The sequence below is a fragment of the Ctenopharyngodon idella genome, chromosome 7 (genome assembly GCF_019924925.1).
Source record: "Ctenopharyngodon idella isolate HZGC_01 chromosome 7, HZGC01, whole genome shotgun sequence".
NCBI lineage: Eukaryota > Metazoa > Chordata > Actinopteri > Cypriniformes > Xenocyprididae > Ctenopharyngodon > Ctenopharyngodon idella.
In genome coordinates, this window is record NC_067226.1 from 25404612 (window position 1) to 25428634 (window position 24023).

The 24023-nt window shown below is 36.2% G+C and overlaps 1 protein-coding gene across 3 annotated transcripts in view; it reads left to right on the forward strand.

The window, feature by feature from the left end:
• dock11 (dedicator of cytokinesis 11) overlaps positions 1-24023 on the forward strand; it is a 99451-nt gene that overhangs the window by 14746 nt on the left and 60682 nt on the right. For all 3 annotated transcript variants that reach the window (XM_051899080.1, XM_051899081.1, XM_051899082.1), the window contains exons 8-26: positions 114-291; positions 2594-2673; positions 5938-6021; positions 6112-6252; positions 9691-9927; positions 13107-13229; positions 13611-13693; positions 13927-14049; positions 14934-15010; positions 16107-16291; positions 17046-17111; positions 17221-17313; positions 18158-18281; positions 19449-19570; positions 20292-20375; positions 20472-20561; positions 20680-20801; positions 21663-21732; positions 22983-23108. In XM_051899080.1, coding sequence (XP_051755040.1) covers positions 114-291; positions 2594-2673; positions 5938-6021; positions 6112-6252; positions 9691-9927; positions 13107-13229; positions 13611-13693; positions 13927-14049; positions 14934-15010; positions 16107-16291; positions 17046-17111; positions 17221-17313; positions 18158-18281; positions 19449-19570; positions 20292-20375; positions 20472-20561; positions 20680-20801; positions 21663-21732; positions 22983-23108 — 2208 coding nt within the window. The remainder of the gene's footprint in view (positions 1-113; positions 292-2593; positions 2674-5937; positions 6022-6111; positions 6253-9690; positions 9928-13106; positions 13230-13610; positions 13694-13926; positions 14050-14933; positions 15011-16106; positions 16292-17045; positions 17112-17220; positions 17314-18157; positions 18282-19448; positions 19571-20291; positions 20376-20471; positions 20562-20679; positions 20802-21662; positions 21733-22982; positions 23109-24023) is intronic.

Below are 24023 nucleotides of genomic sequence, written 5' to 3' on the forward strand. Positions count from 1 at the left end.
GCTGGGGTGTAATATCAGTAACACAACAGAGGAATCTTCCTTGCTTACAACCACAAACAGCTCTTAAAGTCACACAAATTCCTCCACTGACTAATGCAGCATATTTCTTGCAGTGCTCTAAGATGCGGCGCAATTGTTTTGAGCTGAAGATGCAAGACCGTTGCATCAGTCACTATCTGGCGGCCGACAGTGAGGCCGAGATGGAGGATTGGGTGAACACGCTGAAACAGGCCTTACTAGGCACGATGGAGGACAAGAGGAACGGATCAGAACCTTCTGAAAGTTCTCTGGGTAAGTAACACACACACACTGAAAGCACGAACAATAGCATGTGAAGATGCTTAAAGTGCCCCTATGACGCTTTTTCTGATATTAACTTTAATGCAGTGTGTAATATAGCTGTTTGTGATTGTAAAAGGTCTGCAGGATTTTAAAGATCAAAGAAAGAAAAGTCTCCAAAAAGAAAGAATCGATTCTGAACTGCTGAAATGAGTCGTCAGTAGTTCTAGTCTTACTTCCTGCACAAACCTACATAGGTTTGTAACAGATGTGCATAATGCCAGCCTATGGTCTTCATCGGCTGCCTGTGAACAACGTCTACTTTGACCCGCCCTCAAATGCTGTAGTTGCAGCTGAGGCCTGGAAGAGTTTGTTTTTTATTAACATATTGTAGGAGACCTCCAAAACAAAATTAGGAACCTTTAAAATAGCATAATAAGGGCACTTTAAAACATTCTTATTTTGTGTTCCACCATAAAAAAATCAATATATAGGTTTGGAAGGGCAAGAGTATAAATAAACAATGACAGAATTTTTTTTTTTTTAATGAAATATTCCTTTAAGCTTTAAGATGTAATGCGACTTATTGCATCATCATCATCATCATCATCATCATCAAAGACATGATGTCACTCTCAAAATACCAACAATAAACAGTTTTTAATTGGCTGTTCTCAGTGTTTTCCCTTCATTTTGGAACACAAACCACCTTCTTTATAAACAAAATATTCATCTACGTAACCAAATACCAAGCATTTTTGGCAATGTAGGGAAATTCTGGCCTGTGTCTAGTACTTCCTGGAGAGGTGCATAGTTTCCATTCTGCTAAATATGTTTGTTTTCATTTTGGGGCCTTTTTAAAGCCTATCAAACTTTTCTCTGTATTCGAAATAAGACCCACTGAATAATAATAATAACAATAATAGTACAGTTTCTGCTCTTTTATTGTAGGAGACTCAGTCTTCTGGACTTCTGGAAAATATTTTCTCTTGTGATGACAGATCACTGAAATGTTAGGGAGGCTCTATTCACATAGAGGAGTAGTGAAGGGAATGCTGCTTTTGGTCTGTTAAATAAAGACACTGATAAAAAACTCCCTGTGCTTTTATGGTATAAACTTTGGCCAATGGTCGTGTTTGTTTTTATGACCTTCCATGTGATGGTCATGAGGAAATGAAATTATGCTTTCAATAACATGCTTTCAATTTGTAACTTCTCGATTTTTGAAATGAATAATGGGCATAATTCAGATCTCTGATATTGAAATTACACAGTTATTATATGATAACTTTAACTATTAGCATTAGAATTAAACATAACTATAACTACACAAAACAACAGCATACAACAAATGCTGGATGTCTTCATGCAGCCTTCAGTCTCAAATGCTGCTTTCCAGTTCATCTGGTTTTCTTTGCTCTAAGTTTAACAGACTGTCTTAACATGTATGATACCCCATGTCCCTATTTGGGTAGCCATTCCTTTTGTTTATTATAAGTCTAGATAGTATACAGGACACTTTCCATGAACAGCACACAAAATAGTATAAAATATTAAGTCATTGTTTTTTTGAAAGGTGCTTCAGAAAATGCATTTAACAGGGTTGCAGATTTAGCCTAAATATGGACAATATTATGTTTTTGGTCATTAAAATAAGTTAGTCATTTAAAACATTAATGCAATGAATTGAATATTGATAGAACAGATTTTAATTGAATTTTAATTGCAGGATTTAGGCCAAAATCACCAGAGGAGAGGCAGATATTTTATGTCCTGTGTTAGATAATAGTTTATATAATAAATCTAATTAGATACAACATGAGATCAAGCTGTACCCTATTCTTGGAAAGTGGCAGTATATGAATCAAGCAGCCATTTAAAAATGTTCCACCTCAGTTTGGAGATAAATCTTCCAGCATCCCACCTTCTCTGGTGTGTTCATGAATAAATGAGGGCAGCTGAGTTCCCAGAAAGCTCCACCTAGTGTCCCTGATTTGACACGTTTTTTTTCAGCAACTCGTGCACACATTACTGCTACTGGCACTGCTTTCTGTTTCAATGGACTCAAAATTTAGAAACCTGTTTGACTTTCAAAAATATCAGACACCTTGATCAGCAAATTAGCAATGTGACTGTGACTTTTGCTGTTTAAAAATAACTGTCAGTCGTGGTTAAAGAAAATTTTCTGCTTGGCATCTAAGATAAGCCCATATTCACCCACTGCATGATAATATAACGTTTTGTCTGTTAAGCATGTACCTTCAATAGAATTAATCAGCTTGCCTTTTGATTAACAAATGCCTCATCTCCATAGATGATGACAGCAGTAGCCAGGGGAAACCAGAGAACGTTGCGGAGAGCTTTGGCCGGAGTCTTCATCCAGAGCTAATGAAGGTACTTGACAAAATAATTACAATGATAACTGTAGTGGTTTGAACACATCTTTGTACATTTTTAAGTTGCTGTGTTCTGCCTGCTAGGGCCAGACATTAGGCCAAATAATTGTCTTTCAAATAATTGCGATTAAAGATTAATTTCTTTTGTTCATGTCACTTACAGTGTAAGCCTAATATGTTATTTTTTTACTTGGAATAATACATTTACTGGCCACTTTATTAGGTACACTTGCTAGTACCAGGTTGGACCTCTTTTGCCTTTAGAAGTGCCTTTATTCTTCATGGCATAGATTCAACAAGGTGCTGGAAACATTCCTCAGAGATTTTGGTCCATATTGACATGATAGCATCATGCAGTTGCTGCAGATTTGTCGGCTGCACATCCATGATGTGAATCTCCCGTTCCACCACTGGATTGAGATCTAGTGACTGTGGAGGCCATTTGAGTATAGTGAACTCAATGTCATGTTCAAGAAAGCAGTTTGAGATGATTTGAGCTTTGTGACGGTGCATTATCCTGCTGGAAGTAGCCATCATGAGATGGGTACACTGTAGTCTCAGCCTCAGACATTACGCTTACGGACCGTTGGCTGAACATCCGATGCACATGGCACACTTAACTGGAAACACTTCAGGATTTTTGAAGTCATCATCTGGTTGGTTGAATTCTACAGGATGTCCGGGAGACGTGCGTGTCACGTTCTTTAATGGTCTGCCTGGAAAGAAATGGCGTGACGCCAAACCACATCATGGAAGAAGAACGCTTTCGTGTTTACAACTGTGACAATGAGCGCTTACCAGGATCAACTAAACGCTGGATTTTCAAAAGTATGTGAAATTCGTGGCTCCATTCGTTGCAGTAAACTTGCACAGCGTTCTTGAATGAATAATTTATTAGATGTACGCTGGTCTGTTATTGTAGGGACATCGACTTTGCGTTTTCACACACCTAAACATGACGCGGAACAAAACAATTCCTGTGATTGGTTGCGTTACATGTCAGTCAAATGTCCTCTTGTGCGGTCTTTGGCCAATGAAAGCTGTGATAGAGTCCAGACCTTCTGCTGTCAGTCTGAAGGTATGGCTACGCAAAACTACACTGTCAAAAAAAAAGGTACAGTGCTTGTCACTGGGACAGTACCCTAAGGTACACAAGTGAAAAGGTACATCTTTGTACCTTCTTACCCCTAAATGGTGCATATTGGTACCTTAAAGGTACATATTAGTACCTTTTTACCTTTGTACCTTAGTGTACTGCCCCAGTGACAAGCACTGGGGGGAGGGGTGGGGGGAGTGTTAGTTACTGGATGGCAGAGGCAGGCTAAATTCACATAAATAAATGCATAATATATAATTATTAATTTAAAAAAATGTCACGTTATTATGATAATAGTATTTTCTAGCAGAGTCAGCGACACGCTTTGGCGTGGGCATTGTCGATATGGCTTCGAGATATGAAATTAAATTCTTCCATCCAGCTGTTGTTAAATTTACAAATTAATTAATTTTGGGTTGTAGGTTGCCAGGTTGAGGTCACAAATGGGTTGAAATTTGTATGATGTGTCGATTGTGTGAGTAGGATGCGTTTCATACAAGATCTGGCAACTGGACAACCTTGGAATAATATATTGATGTGATTATTCATATAACAAGGTTTGGGCCATACAAATTACGGGAGTTGCCCAGGAGAAATAACAAAACGGGAGGGGGGAGGGGGGCGAGTTGAGTGTGAAATATAGGGAGACTCCCGGGAAAAACAGGAGTGTTGACAGGTATGACTAAGGGGCTAAGTGTGCCAGGAAAATATCCCCACACCATTACACCACCAGCAGCCTGAACCGTTGCTACAAGGCAGGATGGATCCATGCTTTCATGTTGTTTACACCAAATTCTGACCCTACCATTTGAATGCTGCAGCAGAAATTGAGACTCATCAGACTAGGCAACTTTTTTCCAATCTTCTATTGTCCAATTTTCGTGAGCCCATGCAATTTGTACCCTCAGTTTCTGTTGTCTTTCTATCAGCTTGAACCAGTCTGGTCATTCTCCTCTGACTTCTGGCATCAACAAGGCATTTTCACCTACAGAACTGCCGCTCACTGGAAATTTTATCTTTTTCTGACCATTCCCTGTAAACCCCAGAGATGATTGTGTGTTAAAATCCCAGTAGATCAGCAGTTTCTGAAATACTCAGACCAGCCCATCTGCCACCAATAACCATGACACGTTCAGTCTCTTAAATCACCTTTCTTCCCCATTCTGTTGCTCAGTTTGATCCAGCAGATCATCTTGACCATGTCTACATGCCTAAATGCATTGGGTTGCTGCCATGTGACTGACTGATTAGATATCCGCATTAACGAGCAGTTGAACAAGTGTACCTAATAAAGTGGCCTGTGAGTGTATATAATAAAATAATAATTCTAATAAAACATAATGCAGTCTGATTAAACCCACAAATCATTTTGAATGAAGGAAAACCTTTAACTATTTTTGTGTACTTTATAACAGGGTTTTTAATATTCTTTGGCAAATTGGTTTTAAACTGCACAATTATTGCGGTAGTAATCTCAAATAATTGTGATGAGATCAAATAACCACGATAATCAATAACTGTGACAGGCCTACTACATACTGTGCAGTTTGTACTGAATACTGTTGTAAAAAAAATGTAACTGTATGCGACAATACACATTTAAAACAAAGTATGCTTCATTGTTGTCATGTGACCTCACATTGTATAGTTTAATTCAGTGAGTGGCGTCCAGGTATTGTGATGGATTATTTTGCATTTTAGTCCAATTTTGTGTTTAAATATCTTAGGTCATGGTAATCCAATAAAAAAGTCAAGAAGAGATATTAAAATTCACAGTTGATTTTGCTTCTGGTTTATTTATCATACTGGAAATGGAAGGTCACGTTGAGTTTAATGCATTGTGGGATAGATTATATTGAGCAGAGCACAATGCTTAATGTACTTTCCCCCGGCTTCACAGACAAGGTTTAAGCTAGTCCTAGACTAAAATATATGTTTGAGCTGTTTTAATTGAAAGCAACTGGTGCTGACATATCTTAAAAGTCTGATTTTCTAAGGAATGTTTATAAAAGCTACCTAAATATCCTAATTAAACTAAGTCCTAATCGTGGCTTAATCTGAGCCCTGTTTGTGAAAGCAGGCCTTTATCTCACAGTTGGTGAATTTTGGTTTTATTTATTCATAAGCTTTTACAAATGCAAAGAGTTCTTGTCCTATAATCTCCAGTATGCCAGAGAAACTGATCAGCTGAATAAAATGAGCAGGAATGAGGGCCGACAGAAGATCTTCACCCTCGATCCTGAGATGCAGGTTAGTCCATTACGCCCAATGTACAGCTATTAAAGACAGTCTGAAGTAATGATGAAAATTAATAAATGATATCTCCCTTTTACTTTTCAGAGATTAGATTTCTCAGGCATCGAGCCTGACGTGAAGCCGTTTGAAGAGCGATTTGGACGAAGAATCATGGTTAGCTGTCATGACTTGACCTTTAGCCTGCAAGGATGCATCAATGAGAAGAATGATGGCGTCCTAACTAACGTGAGTAAACTCTCATCTATACATTTCATCTTTCTTGTCAGTGTCAAATATTTGTCCTGTTTTGTGATTAGAATTGGTAGTAAATGCCACCAATTCTACTGTAATGTTGAGCTCAGTTACATGAGAATGTTTATCATCCCTGTATCATTTTCAAAGCAAAAACATAAATATAACCCTTGTCTCAGTTATCCTCGTATGACCCCACAATTCATGTTTGTTCTCTGTAGATGACATTTGTTTTTATTAATTTCCTCATATAGAGTCCTGATATATCTTAAAGAGGACAACTTCCTCTCATTGATTTTTAAATAATCTGACATCACAATTCAAAAAGATTTGATCAATTGTATTTTGCTCATGTTCAAAATTTAACACCTTAGATTTTTAAAAAACATAAAATAATTATTATGTATCTTATTTTTTTAATAGTTTTAAAGTTTTAGTTTGATGCTGAAAACAAATTTTGTGAAAACGTATTAAATACAATAATAATAATAAAAACGTTTATATACAGGCACTGCTAATTTATATGTATATTATATTAGTGTGCATACAAAAAACATGAAATATTATTTTTAAAAACTTGTTCGACATTTTACATATCAGTGTTAAAGAATAAAATATCTCAAAACATAAAAATGTATTTGTAAAAACAAAATTACACCTGTGGTGAAAATCAAGTTTTTCATCTTGTTTCTATGTCTGTGTGGTGTTTTTAATATGCTTTAAGACAAACCATGTGCAAATTCATCAGTCAACACCATTGCTGAGTATTTTCTCCTTAAAGGGTTAGTTCACCCAAAAATGAAAATAATGTCATTAATTACTCCCCCTCATGCCGTTCCGCACCCATAAGACCTTCGTTAATCTTCGGAACACAAATTAAGATATTTTTGTTGAAATCCGATGGCTCCGTGAGGCATGCATAGCCAGCAATGACATTTCCTCTCTCAAGATCCATTAATGTACTAAAAACATATTTAAATCAGTTCATGTGATTACAGTGGTTCAATATTAATAATATAAAGTGACGAGAATATTTTTGGTGTGCCAAAAAAACAAAATAACGACTTATGTAGTGATGGCCGATTTCAAAACATTGCTTCCTGAAGCTTCGGAGCGTTATGAATCATGGTTATGAATCAGTGGTTCGGAGCGCCAAAGTCACGTGATTTCAGCAGTTTGGCGGTTTGACACGCAATCCGAATCATGATTCGACACGCTGATTCATAACGCTCCAAAGCTTCCTGAAGCAGAGTTTTGAATTCGGCCATCACTATCTAAGTCGTTATTTTATTTTTTGGCGCACCAAAAATATTCTCGTCGCTTTATAATATTAATATTGAACCACTGTACTCACACAAACTGATTTAAATAAATATGTTTAGTACATTAATGGATCTTGAGAAAGGAAATGTCATTGCTGGCTATGTAGGCCTCAGTGAGCCATCGGATTTCATCAAATATATCTTAATTTGTGTTCTGAAGATGAACGAAGGTCTTACGGGTGTGGAACGGCATGAGGGTGAGTAATTAATGACAGAAGTTTCATTTTTGGATGAACTAACCCTTTAAAACTGCAGTTTACCAAAACACGGTTTGAAACAGCCGTTTTCTACTGTCACAAACATGTAACCAATCCCGTCAACGTGCGGGCAACACCTTTAAAAAGGGACAGGAAAAATGAACTATCTCTACTGACTTTCTGAGATGTTCAAAACGTTTCTAAAGATGCTGATTTTTAGAAAGCAGCTGTCTTACTCTGAGACAGTGAACGGGAACATGGCTTGTGTAACATTAGAAACACAATCATATCAATTACCATTATGTGTCCGCCCGACATTGTAGAGAGTGATACATAAAACATGATACCATTCTGATACATCGACTTGTAGACGAGTCTGTATAATTCACTATACCTCTTCTTCTTCTGAATCACTTTCTGGTTCAAACATTTATTGCTGGTCAGGTAGTCCGAGCTGGTGTGATTAAGTGGAGGCGGGGACTAATTCGCATATTCATAGATCTGCGAATACTAAATGAAGCAAGGGTGTAGAATTACATTCAAACTTTTTTAAGACATGAAGAAATTATTTTCAGAGGAAAAAACATTTTGATTATCAAAGATAAGTTTTAATGGATAAAATTATTGACTACAGGGGGACTACAAAAAAAACCTGAATTCTTTTTTTTGGGCTCCAGGTTAAATACATTTGTCAACTATTGTGTAACTTTCATTTTCAGAGTACAGCAGTTATAGGTCAGTATAGCTGAATATCAGGGAGTTTTTAATGAGAGATGAATTAGAGGTTCTTGGCATGAGGATAGAAGACTCATCCAGAACAGTGATGAATATGGTCATGCTCAGTGAAGCACTTTCATTGGCTCCAGGGAAGGAATGCTGGCACTCGTCAGCTGGGTTTGGAAAACTACTGCTCCCTTAGAACACTTCTTTTCTGTTCCACACTTTGTTGAAGGATCTAGACAGACATGATTGATGGGAATGTTGTGAAATTACATACAGAGATGTGCTGGTTCATAAATATGAAAAGTACAGTCTTTTGCTTACATCTAATTTGCTGTCATTATATTATATAATCTGTATCATCAACAAACTATATGATTCTCACAGTACTGCTCAGACAACAGAAATTGCTCTACATCAAATGTTGTGTGTGAATTAAGCTTACCTAAAATGAGGTCAAATAAGTTAAAGGGATAGTTCACCCAAAAATGAAAATTTGATGTTTATCTGCTTACCCCCAGCGCATCCAAGATGTAGGTGACTTTGTTTCTTCAGTAGAACACAAATGATGATTTTTAACTCCAACCGTTGCGGTCTGTCAGTCGTATAATGCTTGTCAATGGGAACTCCATCTATAAGAGTCAAAAAAAACATGCACAGACAAATCCAAATTAAACCCTGTGGCTCGTGACGACACATTGATGTCCTAAGACACGAAACGATCGGTTTGTGCGAGAAACCGAACAGTATTTATATCATTTTTTACCTCTAAAACACCACTATGTCCAACTGCGTTCAGCATTCGCTTAGTGAGGTCTGATCGCGCTCTGACAACGGAAGTGATGTCTCGCGCTTATACTTCAATGAGTTTCTCGCACAAACCGATCGTTTCGTGTCTTAGGACATCAATGTGTCGTCACGAGCCGCAGGGTTTAATTTGGATTTGTCTAAGCAAGTTTTATTTACTCTTATAAAAGAAGTTCCCATTGACACCCATTATACGGCTGACAGACAGCAACGGTTGGAGTTAAAAATCATAATTTGTGTTCTACTGAAGAAACAAAGTCACCTACATCTTGGATGCGCTGGGGGTAAGCAGATAAACATCAAATTTTCTTTTTTGGGTGAACTATCCCTTTAAACAGAGTAAAAGAAGGTGTAATGACATTCCCAAATATTCGGTTTCTCCTCAGGTAGAGCCGTTCTTCATCACCCTAGCGTTGTTTGATCTGTCCAAAGGCTGTAAGATCTCTGCAGACTTCCATGTTGACCTCAATCCACCCTGCGTGAGGGAAATGCTTCAAGAAGGCTCTCCTGGTGTGCCAACAGAACCAGGAGGAGGAGACGGAAATGAAACAGTCAGAGTAAACGGACAGGGCCTACCAGTTCTCCAGAGGGTTGCAGAGTCTCTCTTACGCTTCCCCACTCAGGTAAAAGCTCATGATACTGACATGGTAACACTTTGTATAATTGGGATTGCTTTCGAGAGATGTTTAATAATAAACGTGGATAGTCACTTTTGATAAAATCCTTTGCTAAATGAAAATGTTGACTTTTTTTTATTATATTATATTTTATTTTATTATATTATATTGTTATATTTTATTATATTATATATGATATATTATATTATATATGATATATTATATTGTATTATATTTTATTTTATTATATATTATATTATATTATATTACGTTAATATAACATAATATAACATAATATAACAATGTAATATAATATAATGTATATTATATTATATTACATTACATTATGTATTATTATATTATATTATATATGATATTATGTTATGTTATATTTTATTATATATTATATTATATTCAGATGAACCTTTGACTCTCTAAGATATTCTTGTCACTAGATATGGCTCCTTTCCTTAAAGGAAGGTTTCTTTTTTCTTTTTTTTTCTTTCTTTTTTTTTTTGCCTGTTTTATGGTCCACCAGACGAAAGCATTAGCAAGCATCACTAAAAACCACGAGAAAGCTTTCTGTTCATTAGCTTGTGACAGACTTATCCTGGTCACCTTTTAAATTCTGCACTTTGCTGAATATTTCTTTAAATGACTGGCAACCCTTCCCAGTAAGCATTATCCAGCACTGCTGAATAAGAAGGATGCTTCTGCTGTGCTTCCTGATAAGGAACTCAATGTGGTTTCAGAATTTTGCACATCCATGCAGTTTTCATGGCTGCAGGTGGCTTAATATAGTCATTGTTTGGCTGACTTGCGTCATTTTTCTTTGTCGTTGTATTTCTGCATTTTGTTGAAAGCCTATGTCAATTTTGCAATAACAGGCACAAATGCAAAGTCATGTGCACATGAATTTATCTACCACATTAGCACTCAGTTTAGTGTATACAACTGAACACATATTTTGCTTTATTATTTACATCTTTCACCTTTTGCAGGCCTGATGCCTTTTAATGCAGGATGATATGGAGACCTGTGCTAAATAAATGCACCTTTTTTATCTTGGGTACTGAAATTTTCTAGTTATGAATCATGAATCGTTGAACTTCACTAATCCTCTCAAGGCCCACTTATCTGAGTGTACTCTCAAATGTGTGTTTTCATGTGTTTGAGCTTGCTATGCCGTGCATGGCGTGTGGCCAGGGCAGAAACAGCTTTAAGTTTTAACACAGCACTGTTTCAAAGCACTAATGCTACACACTAAATCAAAGCCAGTGCCGTGACTGTCTCAAGCCTCTGCTGGCAGGCAGGGAAAAGTGACGTGGCTTTCCTGGAACTGACATAACGCAGGGCCCCGTGCAACACAGGGCAGCTGACGTGAAGAAGAATAGATAGCTGAATGTGTTGTTAGAGGAAGAAGAGAGAGAGAAATAGACAAAAAGATAGACAGAGACTTAAGAGTTTGAGCAAGGTCTTGCAGTTTAGACTGAGTTTGATTTCTTTTGATGACTTGAATGAATTGCATATGTGGCCCTATGCCAAACAAAAATAGTGAGTACACTTTATTCTACGTTTGAGACCTCCTGTTGGTTTTTAAGATTGGGAGTTAGTTAAAGTACATGCAAAGCAAAATACTAACTTGCTTATTATTGTATCAGGTTAAAATCAGTAGCAGATTAGCAAACTATCTAAACCATTGTACTCTCTCTGTCACATTTATTCAAATTACTTGAGTTAACTACACTGAAATTCCATAATTAACAAACCACTTACCATGATAATCTTTGAATAAACAACTATCAATCTGTTTAATTTTCCTCTTTACTTAAAGCGATAGTTCACCCTAAAATGACAGTAAAGTCATTATTTACTCAGCCTGGTGTTGTTCTAATGCCGTATGCCCTTCTTTATTTTTCGGACCACAAAAGGAGAGTTTTTTAAAAATGTCCCGCTCGCACTAGTCCATATAATAGCAGTGAAAAGTGACCAGCATATTAAAAAAAAAAAGATGCAGAAGTATCACAGAATGGTCCCATGCGGCATGTGTCTTCTATTCCAAGTGTTCTGGGGTATACGATAGGGTTTGGTGAAAAACAAACTAAAATTTAATGTATTATTTAGCGAAAATCCTGACTTTGGCTGTTTGTTTTCGGTACTTAACTGCATGTTCGTGAGCGCCACAGTTCACTCCATCTCGCCCAGGAATAGCAAGTTGTGAGAAATCAAGAATAATAAACATGACATGAAATACAATGCCTAGAAATCCCCAAAAATATCCATTTACTTTCTTCACTCAGTTAAATATCTCCGGACAGGAACATCTGGATCAACACGCACATTCCCAAATTTCTATATATCCTAATTATTGTTAATATGTAATTCATTTTTCCAGGAGTTCATTGCTTCTACCTTCAATTAAATTGCTAACAGTGATTGTAAATTAATTGCCTAAATTATTACATTATTAGCTAACTGCATTCTCTAAATTGTAATGTTGACATGCACTCTCTGTAAAGCTGCTTTGAAACGATATGTATTGTGAAAAGCGCTATACAAATAAATGTGAATTTAATTGAATTGAACTCCGGATGTCAGTTGACAGATGTGAAAACAATAACTTCTTGTTGTGACGAACATATCATCTCAGAGGAGAAAGTGCATGGATTGGATTTCATTTCATGTTTTTATTAATCTTGATTTCTCACAACTTGTGTGCTTTTTCTGGGTGAGTCGGAGTGAACTGCGGCACTAATAGAGTGTCATGAACATGCAGTCGAGCACAAAGACCAACGGCCAAAGTCTTTTGTTTAGTCTTGTCAAAGTCTATTTGTTCCAAAGATTTTTGTTAAATAATACATTAAATTTCAGTTTGTTTTTCACCAAACCCTATTGTGTACCCCAGAACACTTGTCACATGGGACCATTCTGTGATACTTTTGCGTCTTTTTTAAAAATTATTATTATTGCTGGTTGCTATTTATTATCTGGACTAATGCGAGCGGGACATTTTTTCTTTTTTTTTTTTTTTTTTTAATTCTCCTTTTGTGATCCATAAAAAAAGAGAAGGCAATATGGCATTAGAACAACACCATGGTGAGTGAATGATGACTTCATTTTCATTTTAGGGTGAACTATCCCTTTAAGAACACCCTTACATCCACAATGTCTTTTGTCTTATCCAGGGTATTTTCTCCGTTACAAACCCTCACACAGACATCTTCCTGCTGGCACGGGTGGAAAAGGTTTTACAGAACGGCATTACCCATTGCGCTGAGCCCTACATGAAGACCTCTGACATCAGCAAGGTCTGGTGCTGAATAACACACACATGCTTCAAGAGAAGTGTAAAATCTTCTGAAGCATCACGTCTTTCTACTAGAACAGAGCATTGCATAACATCAACAAGCTGTCTAGGATGCACTTTAACATTTTAGAAATACGTCTGATGGGAAAAATAAAAGAATAGTGTATAAAGTTAATATAAAAATGTGTTGTATTTATACAATTGTTGGTTGTTAAGTAATGTTTTGCTATTAAAATATGGCTTTTCATTTCAAAACTCATGATTTATCATCAGTATTTCCAGAGGTGTTGCTGTAATTGGGTCCTTTTGTTAATTCAGATTTAAATGCTTCCAGAATGTACTGTAGAATATTTCCAAGCATTTTTATGTCTCTGTTTCTCAGACAGTACAGAAAGTCCTGAAGACTGCCAAGCAGACGTGCCAACGGCTGGGCCAGTACCGGATGCCCTTCGCTTGGGCTGCTAAGTAAGACGCAGAAACTCACTTTTTATTCACTTAATGGGCTAGTAAGACTGACTTACATTATCTGTGTTCTATGTCAAGTAGAATTATGTGCCTTTCAAACTGAAATGTCACAGTCAGTACTCTCTGGACATAGCTTTACGCAGCTTGTAAATATTTCGACAATGTTTAAGTTTTTAATTTAATTTCTGGTGCCAAGGACATCAGGATATACTGTATGTGTTGTGTGGCTTCAGGCAGGTGTTCAAAGATTCCCAAGGCAGTTTAGACATGGATGGGAAGTTCTCTCCACTCTACCGCCAAGACAGTAGCAAGATATCCACAGAAGACCTCATCAAACTGTTGACGGATCTCAAAAAGTGAGTGATAACATATGTGTACACTATCTTTTGATGCCTGGTATCCCTAAATGGTCACTGTGATTTTGACAAGCAAGAAATGATCCTGCATCAAACAATCATAGCCCTAAATTTATCCTTAAACTAAACCCTAAACATAAACTAGTCCTTAAAGGGGAAGTGATAAGAGTGGTGTACAGCTTCTAAAGGTGTGTTCAGGTTTGGTTTGAACTCTGGTGCGATTGCTCTGTTAGTGCTTTTCTGATAAAAAATGTAAACGCCGCCATCCGAAATCTGGTGCGCACCAAACAAGCGGACCGAGAAAAGGTGGGTCTCGGTCCACTTCCAAATTAACTCTAGTGTGATTCAACTGAAATATGAACACAATACAGACATCCAAACAAAATAATAATAAAAAAAAAAACAGGATGTGATGTCACAAGATGTGACCCTAAAAGAACAGAAAGCTCAAGCACACCTGGTTCTTCTCATCACACTACTTGTTACAGTTCGGTACAGGTGTTGGAAACTCTCCTTCTGTCTCCTTGCCACAGATCTTCGTTTGTGTGCAACAGAGAAATTCCTGCCACTGTTTTGATTCCTTTACATATTATATAAGCTCTTTGTGACTTCTTAGCTGGTAAAAATACCATCATATGGTATGTTTTTTTTTTGGGGGGGTACCAAAAGAACCAAGCGAACCAAACTACAAGTGTGAACACACCCTAAGATTAGTCCTAATGTACCCCTTTCTCCATCCCTAAAATCTGATTAGTTGATGGAAATGATGTGCTCCACTTGGCAAAATCCTGCTCATCCACCATGCATGTATTTCCTTGTTAGTCGCTTTATTGCATTATGCATTAAGAGTTTAGTGTTTTGAAAAGATTTTTTTTTCTTCATAGACCAGAGAAGAACAAACTTCAGATAATCCCTGGACAAATTAACATCACTGTTGAGTGTGTACCTCCAGACTTGTCAAGTAAGTTTGTTTGTCCCTTTGTTTGTCCCAATTAACATTTGCTAACATCTCTAAGGCCCTGTTTACACAAGTGGAAAACGCTAAATACAGGTGTAAAAGGGGTGTAAAACATTTTGAGTTTGTCCACTTTCGACCACTTCCAAAGGTAGTCGAAAACACATTTGTCCGGATAGCTTTCGTACATGTGGTCGAATGTGTTCGAACAGCCACAAAAGACCGCCTACTCTCCGCCTACTGACCTAACGCATAAACAGTATGGGATGGGACGGGATTTAAACTTTAAACTAAGTTTGGTTTGAAGACGAAAAAAGTACAAAGCACAATGTTCTCTCACCATTCCTGATTTCTAACACATACTCAGCTTTCGGCATGGTCTTATGGCTGTCAGAATAGAAACGAAAGTTGATCCTATCCTTTTGTTTTTCTTTCATCATGGGCACGTTCATATGTAAATTGTGCGAGCTTATTTTGTCCATTAGATCGAAAGATCTAAAAAAAAAAAAAAAAAAAACAAACAAAAAAAAACATACATTTACCTGCCCATAGACCCTCCCCTTGAAAAAATCAGGACAGAAGTGGTTGAAAGTGGACAAAAGAGACGGATTGAAATACCAGGTGTAAACGGGTATGTGTCTCCCTCGTCCACTTGTGATCCGATTGACCAAAATGCATGGAAACAGGGCCTTAGTAGCACTTTATCTACAGGCACATGTTTATATTGTAAAACTGAGTCCTGACCTCAACTCGATAGAACACCTTTGGGAATGAATTACAGTGGAGACTGTGAGCCAGGCCTTCTCATCCAACATCAGTGCCTGACCTCACAAATGCACTTCTAGAAGAATGGTCAAAAATTCCCATAAACACACTCCTAAACCTTGTGGAAAGCCTTCCCAGAAGAGTTGAGGCTGTTATAGCTGCAAAGGGTGGGCCAACTCCATATTAAACCCTACGGATTAAGAATGGGATGTCATTTAAGTTCATGTGCACGTAAAGGCAGGCGTCCCAAGACTTTTGGCAATATAGTGTGTATATTATATATATATATATATATATATATATATATATATATTTAATATAATATTTATCTTCATAGACTCGGTCACATCGTCTTATATTCCTGTGAAGCCATTTGAGGAACAGTGTGAGAGGGCGTCTGTGGAAGTGGAGGAGTTTGTTCCAGAAGAGGCTAAATACAACCACCCATTCACCATCTACAAGAACCATCTCTACATCTATCCTCAGCAGCTCAAATACGATAATCAGAAGACATTTGCCAAGGTGAGATTCCTCACACTTCACAAGGCACAATCTGTAATTAATGGAACTGGGAAGCTGTGGGTGGTGGAACAACAACAAGCTCCTTCAAGCAGTAACAATGTCTGCCTACGTGTTTTCAAACATGGAGCTTTGTGAAAAGCCCCCGGGATTCTATTCATAATCAATTCACGAAAGATCGTATCTCTAATTAAACAGACTTCAGGGTTAATTGCTTCCTCCTGCACTGCTGGAAAGCTTATGATACTGGCTGTTTGCCCTGTTACTCTCCAACTTCTTTTCTACTAAATTAGAGATGCTACCAAACATATATACACATCGTTTCTGATGTCATCTGTTTATTGGCTTTCATTCAGTTTTATTAATTTGCAATATAACAATTTACACTCTACATATTGCTTTATAATGATCTTTTCAATCTGTATTTTACATGTTGCCAAATATATTGCCATCTTCTAGCTTACCTACTAGCAACTAAAATATATTTAATATTATGTCATATTTATAAACTAAAATATCCTTGTCTGTTGCATATAATATAATATCATGCCTATTCAAACTGAGGGGGCAAATTATTTTTTATCTTTGATAATAAAGTTCCATTGCAAAGATAATTAAGTTTGATGATAAGCAAAGTATATGTTATGGTTGCAAAAAATCCCTAACATATCAAATATGAAATCAAATATTACTGTATGTCATATATGATAAATGTATTGGCCATGAAGTCTAATACAGTGTCAATGTTTCCTCTCAGGCTCGAAACATTGCAGTGTGTGTTCAGTTCAAGGATTCTGATGAGGAGGGAGCTGGTCCGTTGAAGGTAACTATGATTATTCTTCATGTGGTACCAGCGTTATTCCATCTGTTCTTTAATATTTAATAATTAGTGCAGTATAATGTGTAACTGATTAACCACTGATTCCTTTCAGTGTATCTACGGCAAGCCAGGGGATCCACTTTTCACCACCAGTGCTTTTGCTGCAGTTTTGCATCACAATCAGTGTCCAGAGTTTTATGATGAGGTAATATATCCATATATTATCATGCATATTGTCATGTAGTGTAATTCTTTTGCTCAGCTGCGCAGCAACACATTCTCTCACCTAAATATAAATCTATTAAGCCGATGTTTTATCGTAATTAGTAAAACATTAAGATTATTATTATTAATTAAATAAAACATCTATGAATTATCAATACTGTTAAATAATAAATATTTATGATGTGTATATATCTGAGGACATGAATAGCTCATAAAATGTGAATGCAGCCTTAGATTTTTTTATTGAGACCAAAAACTATTTTACATTAAGTGCGTACATAATTCAGTACCCAGTCAATGCCCCATGGTGTTGAGCCATAAACAGCACAAAGCATGAGCTTACCCAAGACAAAATCTGAATCATTCCTGAGACACATCCTGTTAGGCTTCACTAGACCCTCAGGGCTAAGATATTAAAGACAAATTGTTTGTTCAGTAGATGAATGAGTCACAAGACATTGACACATAAAGCAGGCACAGACATAGCCAATGACGTCATCAGCTGGCGAGCCTTAAAGGAGCAGTTCACCAAAAATTGAAATACACCTTATTGTATTGATGATATATACCATATACAGGCAAGCAGATGAGCCCAGAATATAAATGCAATATGCGTTTAGCATTTTCCCCTAGAAAACCTTTATAAACAAAATGCTTAATTTGGCTTAATGCATTAAGACAAAGCGCTCATATTCTGGCATTATTTACTCATTCTGTGTTGTTCCAAACTAATCACTTAATAATGACGTTTACTTTTTCATGTACTGTATGAATTAACTCGTCAAGTTCCCCTTAATGTTTGAGTATTTTCATTTCTGTCACAGATTAAAATCGAGCTTCCTGTTCATATCCACGAGAAGCATCACATTCTCTTTACTTTCTACCACATAAGCTGTGAGCTTGGCAACAAAACCACCACCAAGAAGCGAGAGGGAGTGGAAACACTGGGTAAGTGATTGCTTGTTTCTGTACTGTATGCACTACCGTTCAAAATTTTGGAAAAAGTGACAGTAAAGACAATTATAATGTAACAAAAGATTCCTGTTTCAAACAAATGCTGTTCTTTTAAATTTTCTATTCATCAAAGAATCCTGAAAAAATTAATCACAGTTTCTACAAAAATATTAAGCAGCACAACTGTTTTCAACATTGATAATAATAAGAAATATTTCTTGAGCAGCAAATCAGCATATTAGAATGACTGCTAATGGATCATGTGACACTGAAGACTGGAGTAATGATGCTGAAAATTCAGCTTTGAATCACAGGAATAAATTATATTATATAACAGTTATTTTAAGTTGTAATAATATTTCACAATATTATTCATAAATGCAGCCTTAGTGAGACTTCTTTCATAAACATTAAAACAATCTTACCAACCCCAAATGTTTGAACGGTAGTGTGTGTGTATGGAAAAGAGTGCAACAGTCGGGTTCTGGAGGTGAAATTTCAATAGAGAAATTGATTTTTAACGATTACTTAAAAACCTTTTAAAGACAGCCTTACTGTGAGCTATGAGGTTGATAATCAATGGTATTTGCTTCTGTTAAAGCCATCAGGCTGCATTATTTCAACTTAGTTTTAAAATAATTGTTTTTAACAGTGGAATTCAGGGTTGAAAAACTGCATTACCCATGATGTTGTACAAAAAATTCCACCAATCAGAGTCAAAACAAGCAAAATACGCCAAAATATCTTGTTAGCTCCGCCCACTTCCATGAAGCACTGCGAATGACATAAACGAGGCTTTCTCCTTACGCTCTCAAAATTCTTAAATATTTGAATATGCAAATTTTGCAATTTGATAGTGCTGTTATTAATGCATCAAGGGATTGTAGTTCTTTCCCTCACTAAAGCCGTTAAGTACACAGGCTTGTACCTTTGTATTTTTGTCTGATTTTTAAATACTTTTTTGCTTAAAATCAAAGTTTGTAATGTTATGATTCACCTTGTAGCTGGTTGGTTTGGTTCATGGCTTAAAACGCTTTAGCAAAGACTTTTTTGAAATCCCTTTTTTGAATGATTGGAAAAAATACTTCTGGAACCAGCACTGCTGAAAAAGTGGGCAGGCACTGTTGCGCTCTATTGACCTTTAACTCTCGCTCTCAACAGTGGGTTATTCCTGGACTCCTTTACTGAAGGATGGCAGAATACAGTCCTCAGAGCTACAACTTCCTGTGTCTGCTAATCTACCACCTGGTTACATGTTTGACAAAAGCCAAGACTCAAAGAAGGTAAAATCTTCTTTTCTGCAACACTAACACTGAAAATTCATTTAAATGTGCATTTATTGGTTGAGTTGTTGATTGATTGGTTCGTTTGTACATTCACTGTTTTTATTTGATTTGATTTATTAGACAACATAATAGTGAAATTACACACATTTGTCAAGGATAGCACAATAAAGTTTAAAGAAAACTTGTTTCCATTGTGATCCTTGACGTAAAGCACAAACTTCACTCCTAGTGACAGGTTACATTAGCATTGCATACTATTATAATTACAACACTACAGTAAGAACACACATTTTTAAAATGTACATCATAATTAAACATCCACCCAAAAAACACTAATACAAATTCATCACTAAAACAACCTAGTAGCCAACTTTTAACTTTCATACTAAAACCAACTATATTTGACATACCCTTTACATCTAGAGGCAACTTATTACACTCTTGTTTTAAAACGACTTAATGTAATATCCTCTGTCTAGTATTATAACAATGTTTCTATTTCTAAGAAAATAACATATTAAAGTACAGTATGTGGGAGTTTTTTTTATTATTAATTATCTTGTGTACTATCTTTAATTTAAGGTGTACATCTCTGCTTTCTGTAGGTAACCACTTAAGATGTCTAAAATGGGAAACATAAACATGTGTAAAACTACTAAAACCTATGGTTGATTTGATTGATTCACTGATTCATTCAGTCATTTTTTTTCCTCTCCAGGCTTGCCCGGACATCAAATGGGTGGAAAATGCCAAACCATTATTCAAAGTGCGAGCGTATGTAGCATCAACAATTTACACTCAGGTATGTTGATCTGATCTAAGGATTCTTTAGCCAATTTCCATTGTACTGAACAGAGAATAATGAAGTGTTATGTAAAATAACTTCCACCCCCTCCAGGATTTGCACCTCCACAATTTCTTCCAGTATTGCCAGCTGATGAGGTCAGCATCACAGGGCAACCCCGCTGAACTTGTCAAATATCTAAAGGTGAGAATTACATGTCTGAGAACAAGGGAAAATGCAGGTGTCATAATTTAATTGGAGTTAAACCCAATTAAATGATGAAATCTTTGTACTCTTTTTCATTTCCTGTCTCCTCTCCAAGTGCCTACATGCGGTAGAGACTCAGGTCATCATCAAGTTCCTCCCTACAGTGCTCGTTCAGCTCTTTGAAGTCCTCACTATGGCAAGCAAAGAGGGTCAAGATATTGCTGTCAACACCACACGGTGATTTTTCTACCTTATTTGTCTTCTCAGAAAGACACCACCTGTATTACTGTTTTGAATGCCAACTGGCCTATGAAAAAGTTTAATCTTTAAAGGTACACTATGTAACTTTTTTTTTTTTTTTTTTTAAATTTAAATAATGATTCAATACATGATCAGTCTTTCTTCCAAAACATGTCTTACCCTGATTCACTATGGTAAGCCTATTATAAGTGTTTATATTTTAGAACTGTTATGACAGTTTTGTCGGGAAATTGCGTACATACGTCACTCGCTCATGTGTTTCATCATATCTGTAAATAGAGAAAGTTGCTCCGGCTGCTTTGACACATGTATGGTGTGGGAGTGTCATAGGTTAGTTGTCACAACGAGTGATAAAGATTGAAAATCTCAAACCTCTGGGGAATCACACATTTAGAAAAAAATGCAGATCAGAGGAGAGTCTGCTGGCAAAAAGAGAATGCGACAGATCTTGTAATAAAACAAGAATCAACATTGGCTTTGCTTTTCTGAGATGGCAAGAACTGAGGGATTTGAAAGGTTGTAAAAGCGTTTTAAAAATTGTGTTTTTATTACTCAACAGGTGAGTAAGGTATTTTACTGAACAGATAAATTGCCATATGTAGCTCTCTAACAGACTTCATTGTAAAGCATCATCTATTGTGAAGGGTCATTTTCATCCAGTCAGGCAGAGCTGAAGCACAACCAAAAGATTTCTTCCACAAAATGCATGCAGCTTTGTTTTTAACCACTAGAGGGCCAGACATTACATGGTGTACCTTTAACATCATCTTTTTGGGTTATTTAAAGTGTAGGAATGCTCCCTCATATTGACATTACTAATGTGCGTCTGTTTCACAGTGTAATCATTCACATAGTGTCTCAGTGTCACGAGGAGGATCTGGAGCAGTACCTACGCACTTTTTTGAAGGTATGACTCTAAGGCTCCATGTTAAACCTGCCATTACCATGTATTTTTTTGATTGGATCATACAAAAAGCCAGCTGTAAATGCAATTTTATTTAAAAAACCAAAACTGACAAACGTGAAATAAATAATAATAAAAAAAAAACTGAAAAGTTATTCTTATTAATTTGGAAACAAAACTATTGATTTGATCAGTGTAAAAGAGGTTTAAACCAGTGGTTCTTAACAGGTTTGGCCATGGGACCCACAGTTTCCCATGGTCATTAAGCCATGACCCAAATTTTTAGGAATCTGAACCAAGCAAATTTATTTCTTAATAATGGTTGACACACACACACACACACACACATGTATATGTGGTTTACGGGGACTCTCCATAGACGTAATGGTTTTTATACTGTACAAACTGTATATTCTATCCCCCTTCACTACACCTACCCTTAATCCTACCCATCACAGGAAACTGTCTGCATTTTTTGAATTTCAAAAAAACACCTTTTAGTATGTTTTTTAAGCCATTTGGTTTACAAGGACACAGGAAGTGTCCTCATAAACCATGTTTACGTTGTAATACCCATGTCATTATACACATTTGTGTCCTCATAAACCATGTATACAAGAACACACACACACACACACACACACACACACAAACAAACACACAAGTAACATCCTACTTTACTTAACATACACATTAACTGTAAGAATATTGGTGACACTGATGAATAAACAGTATAAGGTAATTAGTATAAGGCTATTAAATAGCATTTCTAAAATAGTTGTTAATTTATGAGCTACCACAGTCATAAAAAATATAGAAAATACCACCAAATGTAAATAAAGTGCTATTTTTGGTTAAGGTTACAGAAACTACAGTTACCATGGTAAATACACAATACTAACATGAACCTTTAATAAAACGTATGGACGCTGATCCTGATTAATAGAATGAACATCATACCTGCATGTAAATCCTTCCCAGCTAACACAAAACATACCAGTTACGCAATTTATTAGTACTTTTTGGTAATTTCATGACTTACTAATTGAGAACACTGGTTTAAACAATTGCATCTGTATTTGTATTTTAATGTAACAATGACATCACAACATTAGTTACCAATACAGCTTTACTGGCTTTTCCTTTTATTAACAAGTGTAAATAAATGTTTACAACCTTGATACTCTGAAGTTTTATTTTTTTTATTTATAAACATTGTAAAAAATCTTCAGAACCACCTTTTTCTTTTGCAGTACGTGTTTCGGATCCACAACACAACTTCAGAAAACTCTGTGACGACACATGAAGTTTTGGCTACAGCAGTGACTGCCATCCTCAAACAAACTGCAGACTCAAACACCTGCAACAAACTCCTCAAGGTGACAAAACTGTTCTGTTATACTGAATATGACCTCTTTGCACAGCAGATGGCGCTGTTGCATTTATTTTCTCTCCTTTGGCTTAATTTAAGAATTGAGGTTTAACTTACTGTCTGAATAAGTTATGAGGAATATGTGGGTTGTTCCAAATAATGATCATTATATCATCATTCACATCCATATAATATAAAACCACTTTCTTTTATTAAATACCACTGGACCTTCCTCGGTGTATTTAAATGAATGTAGGCTGCTTCTCTCATACAGACTATCTCCATCACGTCTTCATTCGGCCCTGTCCACAAGGACACATTTTCTTGGAATTCAATTCTCAGAGGTTTCTTAGAACTAAGTTTTAGGGAATCTTCTTACACAATTAGATAACTGAAACTGATTTGACTGCCTGCTCTCATAGATTAAGTAATAGTGATGCAGAAGAATAGGTGATCTTATAGTATTTATGTATATACTTACAATCAGTATTAATATTATTATTCATTTTAGATATATTACATTTTTTCTAAAATTGTTTAGACATAATTTTCCAAAACTATGGCTCCTTTTCTCTTAACTCTGCTCACAAAACCATAAAACATGCACACAAAATGCAAAATGTCACACAAAATCAAACACTTCATTCAAAACTATTTTAACTCTTCTAAAAATTGCATAGTAACTACACACAAACCATCAAATGATTAGCCATAGACTCTCCAGAACACACGGATATGACAAATGTAAAACACTACTATCTTGTGTCTTTTGCTTGTTCAGTGTGCAGTTTGTCATAGCACTCACACGTACATGTATTTGCACAAATACAATAAAACACGAGAGCTGTTAGTTTTGAATGATGTATCTAATGTAAAGAACTGTGTTTAACGTTTTGCAAAAAGCTTGCTTTACATTTGAAAT